This window comes from Saccopteryx leptura, chromosome 3 (assembly GCF_036850995.1).
Source record: "Saccopteryx leptura isolate mSacLep1 chromosome 3, mSacLep1_pri_phased_curated, whole genome shotgun sequence".
Taxonomy (NCBI): domain Eukaryota; kingdom Metazoa; phylum Chordata; class Mammalia; order Chiroptera; family Emballonuridae; genus Saccopteryx; species Saccopteryx leptura.
In genome coordinates, this window is record NC_089505.1 from 318,665,606 (window position 1) to 318,679,099 (window position 13,494).

The following is a 13,494-nucleotide window of genomic DNA, read 5'->3' on the forward strand; positions in this document are numbered from 1 at the left end:
CTTAGTGAAATTAATGATTATTATAATATTTGATTATCTAGGGTTTATGTGGGATGAATAGAAAGTTGTTAAATGAAATATTAGATATTACCACTAGAGGGTAGTATTTACAATTTATATTTCTGCAAATGACCAATTTTGCCTGATAAATCACACTAGAGATAAAATTATACCTTTATTTTAAAAATACCTTATTTTCATAATCTTAAAAAGGCCCTCAGTAGTTTACATTAGTGACTCAATGGAGACATTGACTGGATTAATATATTTACTTTCTAATTCAAATTTTTCTCTCTAGCCCATTATTCCTATGTTTACACAAAATATCCGAGAAGGATTTAGATCACTTGGAGGAACAAGTAAGTTCTGAGTTAATATGGTTTTTCTAATTATAATGTAATTTTTCATTTTATTTTTTGTTTTTATTTTTATAATGTAGTATTTTAAATATTTGGGCTTTTGAACCCTATATGAGTTCAAAATTTAGACATTTTTCTATTTAAAGGTTAAACTGGTTCTAAGTACTGGCAGTTCTTAGGTATTAGGTTTTTGTCTCATAAGTACTGAAGCTTATTTGTCATGAACTCTTAAAAATTATGGAGTAAATTATCTAATTTACCTATTTTAAAACATGTTGACAAGATGAGCTCTAAATCTAGTTATAGGGGTGATAACAATTATATGTGCTTTTTCTTTGCAATGTCTCTGTTGTTCTTTTGTTTAGAAATTTTTAGTTTGTTTTTATACTCTATGCTTTATATATTGATTGATTATATTTTCTGTTCCTAGCACTATATTGTTAGTTTTTATACCTACACATAAATCCCCTTCTGAAGAACTTTAAACTTTTCTTGTTTCTTTTATGTCCAACATTGATTTATTGTTGATATTCCATTATGTTTTATAGGCCTTCCTTTTGTTTGTTTTTTAATTTAAAGTAGAAAGTCAGTTGATGAGAAGTTAAACTTTTGTTGTGGAATATTTTCTTCTAATTTATTCTCAGATCGTTTGTTCAGAATTTAAGTTGTGTACCAGAAATTATTTCTAATTTTCCTTCTACAATTGCAAAATGGTTTTAAAATTCTTTTGGCCAAGGCCTTGACTGCTTTTTTAACATTTTTTACTTTAACAGTTGAATATCTCAGAAATTAGTGTCTAGAGATTTTTTTAAAAATTTTACTTGGGGTCTTATGGTGTGTTCTGTTTTCATATATAAACAGTATTTAAAATTTCTAGTACAATTCATGGTTATGTATTCCATATTGCTTGCCTTTCTTGGATTTTTTTTCAAACTTAGTCTTATAGTCTATCAGTTTATTTTGCATTATTACCGCTTTTAATCTTGCTAAATTTTGTGCTTGGTCATTAGCATTAGTAACTCTTTGTTATTAAACTCTTTGTTGCATTTTTTCTAATTTACAATAATGTTTTTAGTTTTTACCTAGTTTATTTATGAATTTTGGTCTCATGCTTATGTGGATTTATTTTATGCTTCCATTTTTTTTTCTTTTATTCATGTAAATCATGTGTTTTTGAGTCTGTAGACATTTCAGCTTCTAGTTTTTGGTTTCAGTCTTTACCCTTGTTTTGCATTAATAGTATTTGGTTTGCCTTTAAAGTTCTTATATTTTAAAAAATTTATTAAAAAAATTAGTAGACCATGTATTTATGAGAATTTTTAGGTTTATAGAAAAACTGAACAGAAAGTACAAGGAGTACTCATAAACTCATCACTTTCCATTTCCTTTTACTAACATCTTGCACATTTGTTACAACTGACGAAAAGCTCATCTTTAAAAAATACTGATTGCTGAGAGGTGATACTGTTTGCCACTTCCTCTAAACCTTACATAATTTATTCAAGAGTTTACAACAACATGCTCAGAATATGTAAACAATTAAAATGATTTTATTTACTTTAAAACAGGGTTATTTAGGTGGCTTTATGAAAAATTCCGCTATCCATTTGCTCCAATGTATGGAGGCTTTCCAGTGAAGTTACGCACCTATTTAGGCGATCCCATTCCATATGATCCAAAGATAACAGCAGAAGAATTAGCTGAAAAGGTAAATTATTTTTTCTTTCCTAGTCCTTGCATAGATTTTTTTACTTTCAATTTTTTATTAAAAATTATTTCATTAATTTATTAAGTTATTTTACAAGCGTACTCTAGATCCCTGATGATACCCTCTGCAGGGGACATTTGCTTGTCTGGTGCTGCTGGCATCTAGTGACTAGAGCAGGGGTCGAGAACCTATAGCTCGCAAGCCAGATGTGGCTCTTCTGATGGCTGCATCTGGCTCGCAGACAAATCTTTAATAAAAAAAAAATAATGTTAAAAATATAAAAATTCTCGTGTATTACAATCCATTCATTTCCTACTGCTCATGTTCATGGGTGAGCGTGGCTGGAGCCAATCACAGCTTCCTTTGGGACAACAAATTTTTATTGGATAATGCGTAACATAGACAGGTCGTAGTATGGCTCTCATGGAATTACTTTTTAAAATATGTGGCGTTCATGGCTCTCTCAGCCAAAAAGGTTCCTGATCCCTGGACTAGAGGCTGGGGATGCTGATAAACATCCTTCAGTGTACAGGACAGCCTTCTACAACAAAAAGCTATCTTCTAAGATGTGACAATTAAAAAAATATCTGTAGACATTGCCATATGTCGCCTGGGGCACAAAATCAGCCCTGATTGGAAACTGCTATATTTGGGTATTATAGAAGCACAAAGGAAAGGTATCTTAATTAGATCAGGGACACCGCAAAGGAGGTGATGCTTGAATTCAATTTTGAAAGAAAAGAAGGAATTAACTGACAAAGAGTAATGAGGTAGAGGAAACGATGTATAAAAGGATAACAACATGAAATAGCCTGAAATCTCCGGGTAGTTGAGGTTGGTCTGGTATAGCTAGAAGGTATATGGTAGGAGACGAGGCTAGAAGTTTAAGAAGGTTCTGGACTATGATGGTTTACCATTGGTTTGTTTACTGAAAGCCAGGGAGCTGTTGAAAGCAGATGAATGATGTGACATGTTTGCATTTTGAAATATTACTAGAAGCATTATGGAGGCTGAATTTGAGTAAGACCAGTCGAAACTCAAGGGGGAAGCAGACTGCTTTGGAGGGGAAAAAATAGGAAAGCTTTCTAGAATGAGGGCATTAGAGGTCTTGAAAGGTGGGTATGTTTTGGGCATGTGGTCTTGGGGCAGGAAGCAGAGTGTGAGTGAAGAAATAGTGGTAGGAACTAAGTTATCTGCATACACCAACAATGTTGAGCAGTCTGATATGATTAGAACAGCAAGGTTGAAAAGATAGACTAATAAATTCTCCTCTGGGAATTTTGCAAAGCATGTTAACATATTAAAAGATTCTAAGAAGCCCTGCAATAAAGAGGTCTATTTAACTTTGTTTCAAAGAGCATTTTCCAGTCTCATCCAAAGAAAACCCTCCTGTTTTTTCTTGAACAGCAGTTAATAACAGCTGTGGAATAAACTTGGCATCACTAGTTTAGTGGGTACAGTTTGGTTGATGAAACTGGAAAAGAAGCTACATTATTAGGCCCTTAAATATCAGACTAAGGAATTTGTCTATCAGATACATTTCAATTAGTATAGGCCTCTGTTTGGAAGTGGTTCATATCAGTTCTCAAATTTTTTCTGGCCTGACAAGGTGGTGGTGCAGTGGATAGAGCATCCATCTGGGATGCTGAGGTCCCAGGTTGGAAACCCCATGGTTGCTGGCTTGATCCCAAAGGTTGCTGACTTAGGCCCATGGTCACTGGCTGGAGCAAGAAGTCACTGGCTCTGCTGGAGTCCCCCTGTCAGGACATGTATGAGAAGCAATCAATGAACAACTAAAGTCCCACAACTATGAGTTGATACATCTCATCTCTCTTCCTTCCCATCTATCTGTCTGTCTCTCACTAAAAAAAAAAAAAAATATATATATATATATATATATATATAAATATATAGTATAGATATATATATATATATATATAGTGTATATATATTGGTGGTGGAAGCAAGCAGATGTATAATCTCTTGTGCAGTGATTTGTGATAATGCCTGCAATTGTGATGATATAGTTACATGTAAATAAAAGTGCCCTTTTTAAGAGCAGAGGTTATGCTATGAATTTTTGTGTCTCTAGTTCCTAGTACAATGTTAGATATTTAATTAGATCCCATTAAATGTTTGATGGATGAATGAATTAGATAATGATCTTATCTACTTAAAAGGTACAAATCTGAGAGATTTTACAGATAAAATGTACCAGACAAGAAAACTAATTCTATGTAGTTATCTGCAGGATATCCATGTATATGTCTATCTATGTAGTTTTGTAAATATTTTACTGAAGTTTGGGAAAGAAATCAGAATTGGTGATGATTTAGAAATTATTTGCACTAAGATAATTCTGAGATAATTACTGAAACCATGAGCTTTACAGGGCAGGTTAGAGAAAGAAAAAGCGGACGGAGGACAGACTGCACAAGGGTAACCTTTAAGGAGTGGGCCGTGGAAAACAACGAGTGCTGGCAGAAGGGAAGGAGCAGAGAGGTAGGAGAACAGGTACATTTGTGTGAGAGAAGTCAGCAGGTGAGATGGTTTTCAAAATAGCAATGATCAGTATTTGTTCCTGCAAAGAGATCAAGGAAAATAAGACCGCTCAGCTTGCAATTATATTTTTCAGAGAACATGAAACTACATAAAAAGAGATAAATGTCATATTATTGAATCGTCTAAATGATGACTTTTATATCTGTCTTTTGTATGCATAACTTGATTATTAAAAAGTTTTAAAAATTGTAGTAAAAACACAATGTAAAATTTATCAATTTAACCATTTTTAATTTAAGTGTATGGTTAAGTGATGTTAAATGTAATTACATTGTTGTGCAACTGATCTCTAGAGCTTTTTCATCCTGTAAAACTGAATATCAACTGAACACCAACTACCCATTTATACATACATAAATATATATCCATCAACACTTTATTCTGGTTCATGATTATGAGCTACAAGATTATTTCCCCCCAACTATATTGAGATATAATTGAAATATAACATTGTGTAAGTTTAAGATGTACAATGTGAAGTTTAGATCAATGTATACATTATGAAATGATTATCACAATAAGATGAACATATCTATCACCTCCATAATTACCTTTTGTGTGTGTGTGTGTGTGTGTGGGGGGGGGTGTGTATGGTGAGAATACTTAAGATCTAGTCTCTTAACAGCTTTAAAATATATACTATGGTATGGTTAACTATAGTCACCATGTTACACATTAGATCCTCAGAACTTATTCATCTTCTAGCTGGAGGTTTGTACCCTTGACCAGCATCTCTCCCATCTCCAGCCTCTGGCATCCACCATTCGACTCTTTATTTCCATGAGTTCAGCTTTTTTAGATTACATATGTAAGTGCAATCATACACCAGCTCCCCATTTATACCTGCCCCAAGGCCCTGGAAACTGCTACCATGAATTTGATTACTTTAGAAACCTCATATAAGTGGAATCATACATTAGCTATCGTTTTGTGACTGGTTTATTTCACTCCTCAAGGTTTACCCAATTGTAGCATGCAACAGGATTTCCTTTTTTCCAAAGGCCGAATAATATTTTACTCTGTATGTATACCACATTTTGTTTATCCACTTATCCATTCATTCATTCATGGACATATGGGTTGCTTCCATTTTCTTGGCTGTTGTGAATAATGCTACAATGAACACAGGTGTGCAAATATATCTTCAAGATCCCGGGTTGAATTCCATTGGCTCTATACCCAGAAATGAAATTGCTGGATCATATGTGCAAAGGAAAAACTCGTTTTTCCCTCCCATGTAGGAAAAGAATATGATACCAAAAGCACAGGCATCAAAGCATGTTTTTCTTTCACCTGTGTCCACTTTTACACAGAATATTTCACTCTTGACACTCTGGTCACCAGATGCATGGTTTTTTCCCACACCAAGCAATTCTCTGACATCAGTTGGATGTCTTATAATTTACTCAATTTTGATACTTATCTACCTGGAGAAAGTATCGGATTCTAGAGAGTAAGACTGCTTCCACCCCACTTCAGATGCAGATCAAAAGTATTAGGTCCCAAGGTTACCCACAATTTTGTCTGATTTGGCTAAAAATTATAGGTTCTCATGACTTCCTCTTCAGATTCAATTAATTTGCTAAAGCAGCTCACAGAACTCAGGCAGAGAGTTACTTATATTTACCAGTTTATTAAACTCTAATAATTAAAGGACCTTATAAAGGATACAGATGAACAGCCAGATGAAGAGATAAACAGGGTGAGGTGTGAGAGAGTCCTAATTTATAAGAGCTTCTGCCCCAGTGGAGTTGGGGTTCATCATCCTGGTGTGGATGTGTTCCCCCACCTGTAAGCTCCCCGAACCCTGTACTATTGGGATTTTATGGAGTCTTCCTTATATAGGAATGGTCAATTATAACCTCCATTTCCAACCCTTCTTCCTTCTCTGGGAAATTGGGAGTGGAGCTGAAAATCTAAGCTTCTAACCATGGCTTGGTCTTTCTGGTGGCCAGCCTCCATCCAGGAGCCTGCCCAAAATTGCTGCAGTAGAACAAAAGATACTCCTATCACCCAGAAAATTACAAAGATTTTAGGAGCTCTGTGCCAGGAACCAGAGACAGAGATCAGTACGTATTTTCTGTTATCTCACAGTATGATAATTCTGTTTTTAAGTTTTTTGCGGAACCTCCTCCGTACAGTTTCCACAGTGGCTGTGCCATTTCACTTTCCCAACTAAAGTGCATAAGAATTACAGTTTCTCCACATCCTTGCCAACACTCGTTATTTTTTTATTTTTATTTTTTATGATAGCCATCCTGATGAATGCAATGTGGTATCTCATTGTAGTTCTAATTTACATTTTTCTTTTTTTTTTTTTTACATTTTTCTAATGGTTAGTGATGTTAAGCATCTTTTTATATGCTTAGTGATTTGTATATCTTTTTTTGGAGAAATGTCTGATTAAGTCATTTGCTCAATTTTATAATTTGCGGTCTTTGTTGTTGAATTATAGAAGTTCTTTATACATTCTGGTTATTAATACCTTATTAGATATACTGTATTCCCCATGTATAAGATGTTTCCATGTATAAGACGCACCTTAATTTTGGGGCCCGAAATTTGAAAAAAAATGTATTACATAAAGTTATTGAACTCAAGTTTTATTCATCATAAAATTCATACAACTCCTTAAGTGCAAAAAAGCGGGAAATGCAAGTAAAAGAATTTACAACCACTGTATAAGATGCACCCAGTTTTTAGACCCCAAAATTTTCACAGAAAAGCGTGTCCCATGCGTGGGGAAATATGGTATGATTGCAGATATTCTCTCATTTCATAGGTTTCTTTTCACCTTGTTGATTGTTTCTTTTGCTGTGCTGAAGTTTTTTAGTTTGATGTAGTCCCATTAGTCTATTTTTGCTTTTCATGCTAGTGCTTTTAGTGTCATATTCAAGAAATCATTGCCAAATCTAATATCATGAAGTTTTTCTCCTATGTTTTCTTCTATGAGTTTTATAGTTTTAGGTCTTATGTTTAGGTTTCTAATTCATTTTCAGTTAATTTTTACATATGGTGTAAGATGAGGTCCAACTTCATTCCTTTGCATGTGGATATCCAGTTTTCACTCCACCAGTTGTTGCAGAGACTGGTTTTTCCTCACTGTATGGTCTTGGCACCCTTGTCAGAGATCATTTGACTGTCATGAAAAGGTTTTTTTCCGGCATATTTTGTTCCAGGAATCTGTATGTCTGTCTTTATGCCAGTTCTGATTTCTGTAGATTTATAATATGTTTTGAAATCAGTAAGTGTGAGGCCTGCAACTTTGTTTTTCTTCTCTCAATTCAGGATCATCTGGCTATTCAGTGTCCTTTGAAATTCTGTATGAATTTTAAGATTATTTTTCCTATTTCTGTAAAAAATGGTATTGGGATTTGATAGGTATTAGGTTAAATATGTAAATTTCTTTGGATAGTATGGTCATCTTAACAATATGAAATCTTCCAAATCCATGAACACACATTGTCTTTTCATTTATTTATGTCTTCATTAATTTCAGCAATGTTTTATAGTTTTCAATGTATAGGGCTTTATCTTTAGTTTATTCCTAAATACCGGTATTTTACTCTTCTTGATGCTATTGTAGCTGGGGTTGTTTTTTTTTTTTTTTTCAGTTTCTTTTTCAGATTGTTAATTGCTGGTGTATAGAAGCACAACTAATTTTTGTGTGTTGATTTTATATCCTGCTACTTTATTGAATTTATTAGTGCTAACTGTTCTTTGTGAAATCGTTGGGCTTTTCTACATATAAAATCATATAACCTGTGAGCAAAGATAATTTCACTTCTTTTTCATGTATAGTCTGGTTTAATCTTCACCCTAACCTTCTAGGTAGCCCTTATTATCACTATTTTACACATGAGAAAAGTGGATGGTTTTAACAGCTTTGCTGGGTTATGCTGCAGTAAAAGCCATTTAATTTCAGAAGGTTACACAATAAAGCTTACTTGTTCATGTTTTGTTTCCCTGGATGTCCATATCTTCTTTATCTGGGGTTTGGGCTGAAAGAACCACATATGGGATGTTGCTATTTGCATAGCAAATGGAAAAGATTAGGAATGGAACCATGAGATAGCCCTTAAAGCTTCTGTTTGGAACTGATTCCCACACTCCCACTGAGCTGAAGCAGTCACGTGGCCACACTTGACTCTAGTGGAGCAGGACTTATGTTCCTTCCACAGATATGGCCCAGAAGAGAGGGAAGAAATGAATGATTCTAATACACTGTAGTATACTGGGACTCAGCAAGGCCAGACACTTAGAAAAGGATGTGCAGCTGAACCAGTTACAATATTACATTAGATGAGACTATTTAAATCAAGCAGCTACTATAAAGGGAGTCTCACAAACGTACCATTAATGATAATTTTGAACCTTGTCTATGAACTTTATTCTTAGAAAACTTACCTTACATTTTCTACTGGTTCATTAAGTACACTCCCAGTTTATTGCTCCTTTTTATCCTGAAAATAAAACCCTATGACACTGATTTTTAGGATCAGGACATGTTCTCTGCAAAGCAGGACCCTTCTGTCATCCTGAAGCTGTGCCTTCCTGAGATGGCTGCAGGAGCCCTGCACCAGACTGAGACCTCTGCCGCTGTTCCTTTTGTTAACATAGCACATGTCTTTGCTCCCCCCTAACAAGTACATTCTCCTTCAGGATATAACTGGATTCAGTTCTGTTCTTTTTAAATTTTTTCCTGGCTATCTACAATATTAGGATTTAAGTGGGTCAGAGTTAGTTGGGGACACTTTTTTACAGACACTATCCTTTTTTTTTTTTTATATAGTCATAATAGAAGGTCATGAAGAGAGGGGAAAAAAAAATACCAGGCTTATCAGAGATTTCTTCAAGATTTAAAATTGAAAAAATCCTACTCTCTTTCTTTTCTCAGTTAAGGAAAATATGTTACTGACAGTTAAATTCAGTGACTTGATTTTCTATATGAGGGTTTTTATATGAGAAAAATTTACTCTCTCTATATAACTATATATGTAGTAAAACCTCACCAGTCCAAACTAAGTAAGAAAGGAAAGGCCTTTCTGGAGCATTGAAATATTTCGGTTATTATCTCTAGTTACTTCATGTACTTTATTATCAGCACTTCATGTAGCAGAAATAGTTTACTAAAGCATAGTTTAGCAGAATTTCTTGAGGGAATTTACTTAAATACTTAGTTGCCATATTCATATTTTTTACTGTAAGTTTTCATTATTGAACTAAAGTATACCTGAAATAAAGAATACTTGAATTTTCCTGTTGTGAATATATTGTTGTGATTTTCCAGTCTTTACTGTCATTATTATAATCATCAATTCGCAGAGGTCCCCAAACTTTTACACAGGGGGCCAGTTCACTGTCCCTCAGACTGTTGGAGGGTCACCACATACAGTGCTCCTCTCACTGACCACCAATGAAAGAGGTGCCCCTTCCGGGAGTGCGGCGGGGGGCTGGATAAATGGCCTCAGGGGACCACATGCGGCCCACGGGCTGTAGTTTGGGGACACCTGATAGAGGATAGTGATCCATGGATTATCACAAATTCAAAGTGACTAGCATCTAAATTAACGTAGAAATGAAACCTCATTTTAAAAATGGGTTCTAGACTGTTTAGGCATTTGATTGTGGAGGATCATTCTGTAAACACTACAGCTAAATGAAAACACATGTAAAGCTGAAGAAGACACTTGGAATATTTCTTTAAAGTTTTCTCAGTCTTAATTTATTTGTTTTGTTTTTCATGCTTACGAAATCTGTTTCTGTTTCTCTCTCGCGCCATCCATTCTCATACTCACATCCACATATGCATATAAATACATATTATTTACACATACATATATGTTATATATACATGTATTATTTAGGTGGAAAGAAGATGGACAGAAGTGGATAGACTTGAGTGGTATTGGGGAGGTAATACTAATGGACGCTGCGGATGGATTGACTATTGTGAATGAGAAGCCGTTGTTAGGATGACCCTTGGGTTTTGGCTTACTTAGCTAGATACATGGCAGTGTCATTTGCTGTAATAGGGAAAGGACAAAATGAGAAGGGAGAGAATGTTAGTTTAGTCTTAAAATAAGCAGGTTGTGTTTCAGGTAGCCTTTAAAGCATTCAGTGGTAGTCATGTTGAACATTTCTATTTGAAACTAAGTGGGCTAGAGATATAAATTTGGGAGTCATCAACAAATGGATGGTAATTATGGCTGTGGAAGTAGATAAGATTATGGAACCTTTGAAGAATAAGTCTGTGCCTGATTTGGGGTGGGGTTATAAATCTACAAAACGAGATTGAAAGGGAGCATCTTGAAAACTAGATGAAAACCTAGCTTTTCCTCACATATAAGTTACAGAAGCAAGATCAATGGTGATTGAGAGGTCAAGTAAGAGTAAAAGAATGTTTATTAGATTTAGTCACATAGAAGATCATCGGTGACCTTTGCAACAGTTGTGTTTTCTTAATACCTAACATTGATATTTCTTTACCTCCAAATCCTTCCTTGACCTCTATATTCATATTAAACAACATCTGTACTTTTTCACTTGGTATTTAACTATACCACCCAGTTTATGAACACATACCTGAAACACCAGCCAAACGCTAACTCACCATTCCTTGGACAGTTGTCTTCCTTTGATCTTTTTCCTCATGCTTCTCCCTTCATTGTAATTAAAATCTTACTGGTTCTTGGAGACTCTGACTAAACGGTGCCTTGTTTATGTGTCCTTCCCTGGTCATTTCCCACCGAATAGGCTCACAGGTAAGTCTGAAATTCCAAATACTTTTCACATCGCAGATGATACATATCACAAATGATCTTACATTTTAATCACTTTCTACTTGATTATGCTTATTAAGTTATATGTTCTTTGAGATTTGAGTCTTGTTTCACTGATATTATAGCCCCCAAAGCACCTAATTTTTTAATTAGTGAATACAGTTTTGAAAATATACTTCACAGAACACAACCTGTGTTAGTGAAGACATGGTTTCAATTTCATTTGATCCTTATAGTAACTGTGTGAAATTGCTTTCATTTTACAGATATTAAAATGTGTAGTTTAGGGAGGCATAGTTTGAAATACATTTATGGACTAACATTAATAGATTATATTTAAAAAGAGAAGTTGTTCCAAGATTTGTAAAAAGAAGGCTTGTAGAAAGGTCAGCATCTAAAAGGAAGTGTGCACGTGTGTGTGTGCATGTACTATGTATGTGCATAAAACATTGCTTTAGATAGCTAAATCTGTTTTCAAAGTAAAAATTTTTATAAGTTTTTGTGAATTGAATGGGAAACAAATAGTTAGATATCTTGATAAATCCTAATTGACTTTTTCACTTTTATGACTTAGTTTAAATTTCTGTTAAACTGTCTAGAAATTTAGGTAAGAAACTAAAGCTTATCAGCTCATTCACTCATAGTTTTTTCCACTTTTCCTTTTTCATTGCCCGATAAAATGTTTTGGTGTGTATGGGGATGAAGGAAAAATATACAGCAGCTTATTAATGGATGGAAAGGAGTGAAACTTCCATTTGTCTATAAGAAAATTTCTTATTACTTTTTTTCTTTTAATTTTTTTTCTTTAGTTCTTTAAAAAGTGTTTATTGTATGCAAGGCATTGCTGTGCTCAGTGCTGGAGAAATACTAAGATGTATTGCTGGTGTAGAATACCCATGTGGATGATACCTTAATTCAAGCATAATAAAATAAATAGAAATATACTATAGGTGTATTAAGTAGGAAACTATTAATTCTAAAGAGAGGTGGATGCTAAATTAGGATTTTTTGAAAGTAGTAGTACGTTAAAATCTTTGCAAATCTATATTGAGAACTAAAAGAATCATGGCTTCTCTTTTGTTTTCTTAATAGACGAAGAATGCTGTTCAAGCTTTGATTGATAAGCACCAAAGAATACCGGGAAACATTATGAGTGCTTTGTTAGAACGTTTTCATAAAAATCAAAAGATCCACTAGAACAATGTGTTCAACTGCTTATCTGTGGACCAGTCCACCAGAAATATCATGCCAGTCTGCAAAAGAGTTAACCACCCTGAGGTTATATGAAGATTACAGAACTTATTCTCAGGGTGATTTCTGCCTTAGCGGTCTCTGGAATAATTCTCATGTTTTAACCCATTCCCAAGTATAAAAAGATTGAAAACCATTGCACTAAAAGACAACTTAAAATATTCATATTAGTTTGTCTATAGTACTGTCTACTTTTGTAGGATCTATAATTAGTATTTTTGTAAAAATCATGTTAATAAGCATCTTTTGCTGAACTTGGTTGAAATTGTATTGTAAATTGTTTTATTCAGTCATGTCAAATTTAAACAAGAACTCATTACATGCCTAATAATTCAGAAAATGATCATGTTCCTTTTTATAAGTTTGTAGTAATATATGATAAACATATAGACTGAGTTAAGTTTATTAGTAACAGCAATATAGGTTAAACAGACATTCATAAATAATGTATCTACTGCGCTAAGTATCTGTTAGACTAAGTTTGCAAGATGGTATAACCTAAGGTTAGTATAGACACTTCAGTTAGAAAAAAAAAATGCTTTTTTTTGCCTTTCATTCTTTCATGACCTTGGGCAAATCACATCATGTTTTTGTGCCACAATTTACTTTTTAAAAAACATGTTAATACTATGGTTAGGGATATTATTTTAAATTCTTTATATTTGCTGTAATTGATAACTATAGAATTGAAAATATAACTGAATTAATTAAACAATACCAAGATCTTTAGAAGTTTAATATATATATTTTGTCCATAGGATGTTTAAATTATTCCTTCAGGTATGATATCAAGTTACCAAGCACAAAGAAAAAGCCCTGGCCGGTTGGCTCA

The 13,494-nt window shown here is 34.0% G+C and overlaps 1 protein-coding gene across 4 annotated transcripts in view; it reads left to right on the forward strand.

Annotated features, from left to right (window-relative positions):
- TMEM68 (transmembrane protein 68) overlaps nucleotides 1-13,263 on the forward strand; it is a 40,095-nt gene extending 26,832 nt beyond the window's left edge. For 3 of the 4 annotated variants that reach the window (XM_066379045.1, XM_066379048.1, XM_066379046.1), the window contains 3 exons: nucleotides 299-359; nucleotides 1,928-2,067; nucleotides 12,504-13,263. In XM_066379045.1, the coding sequence (XP_066235142.1) occupies nucleotides 299-359; nucleotides 1,928-2,067; nucleotides 12,504-12,608 (306 nt within the window). In that variant the 3' untranslated portion in view covers nucleotides 12,609-13,263. Of the gene's footprint in view, nucleotides 1-298; nucleotides 360-1,927; nucleotides 2,068-12,503 lie in introns of those variants that run through there. The other variant, XM_066379047.1, reaches the window with a different exon arrangement.
- Nucleotides 13,264-13,494: the final 231 nt, after the last annotated feature.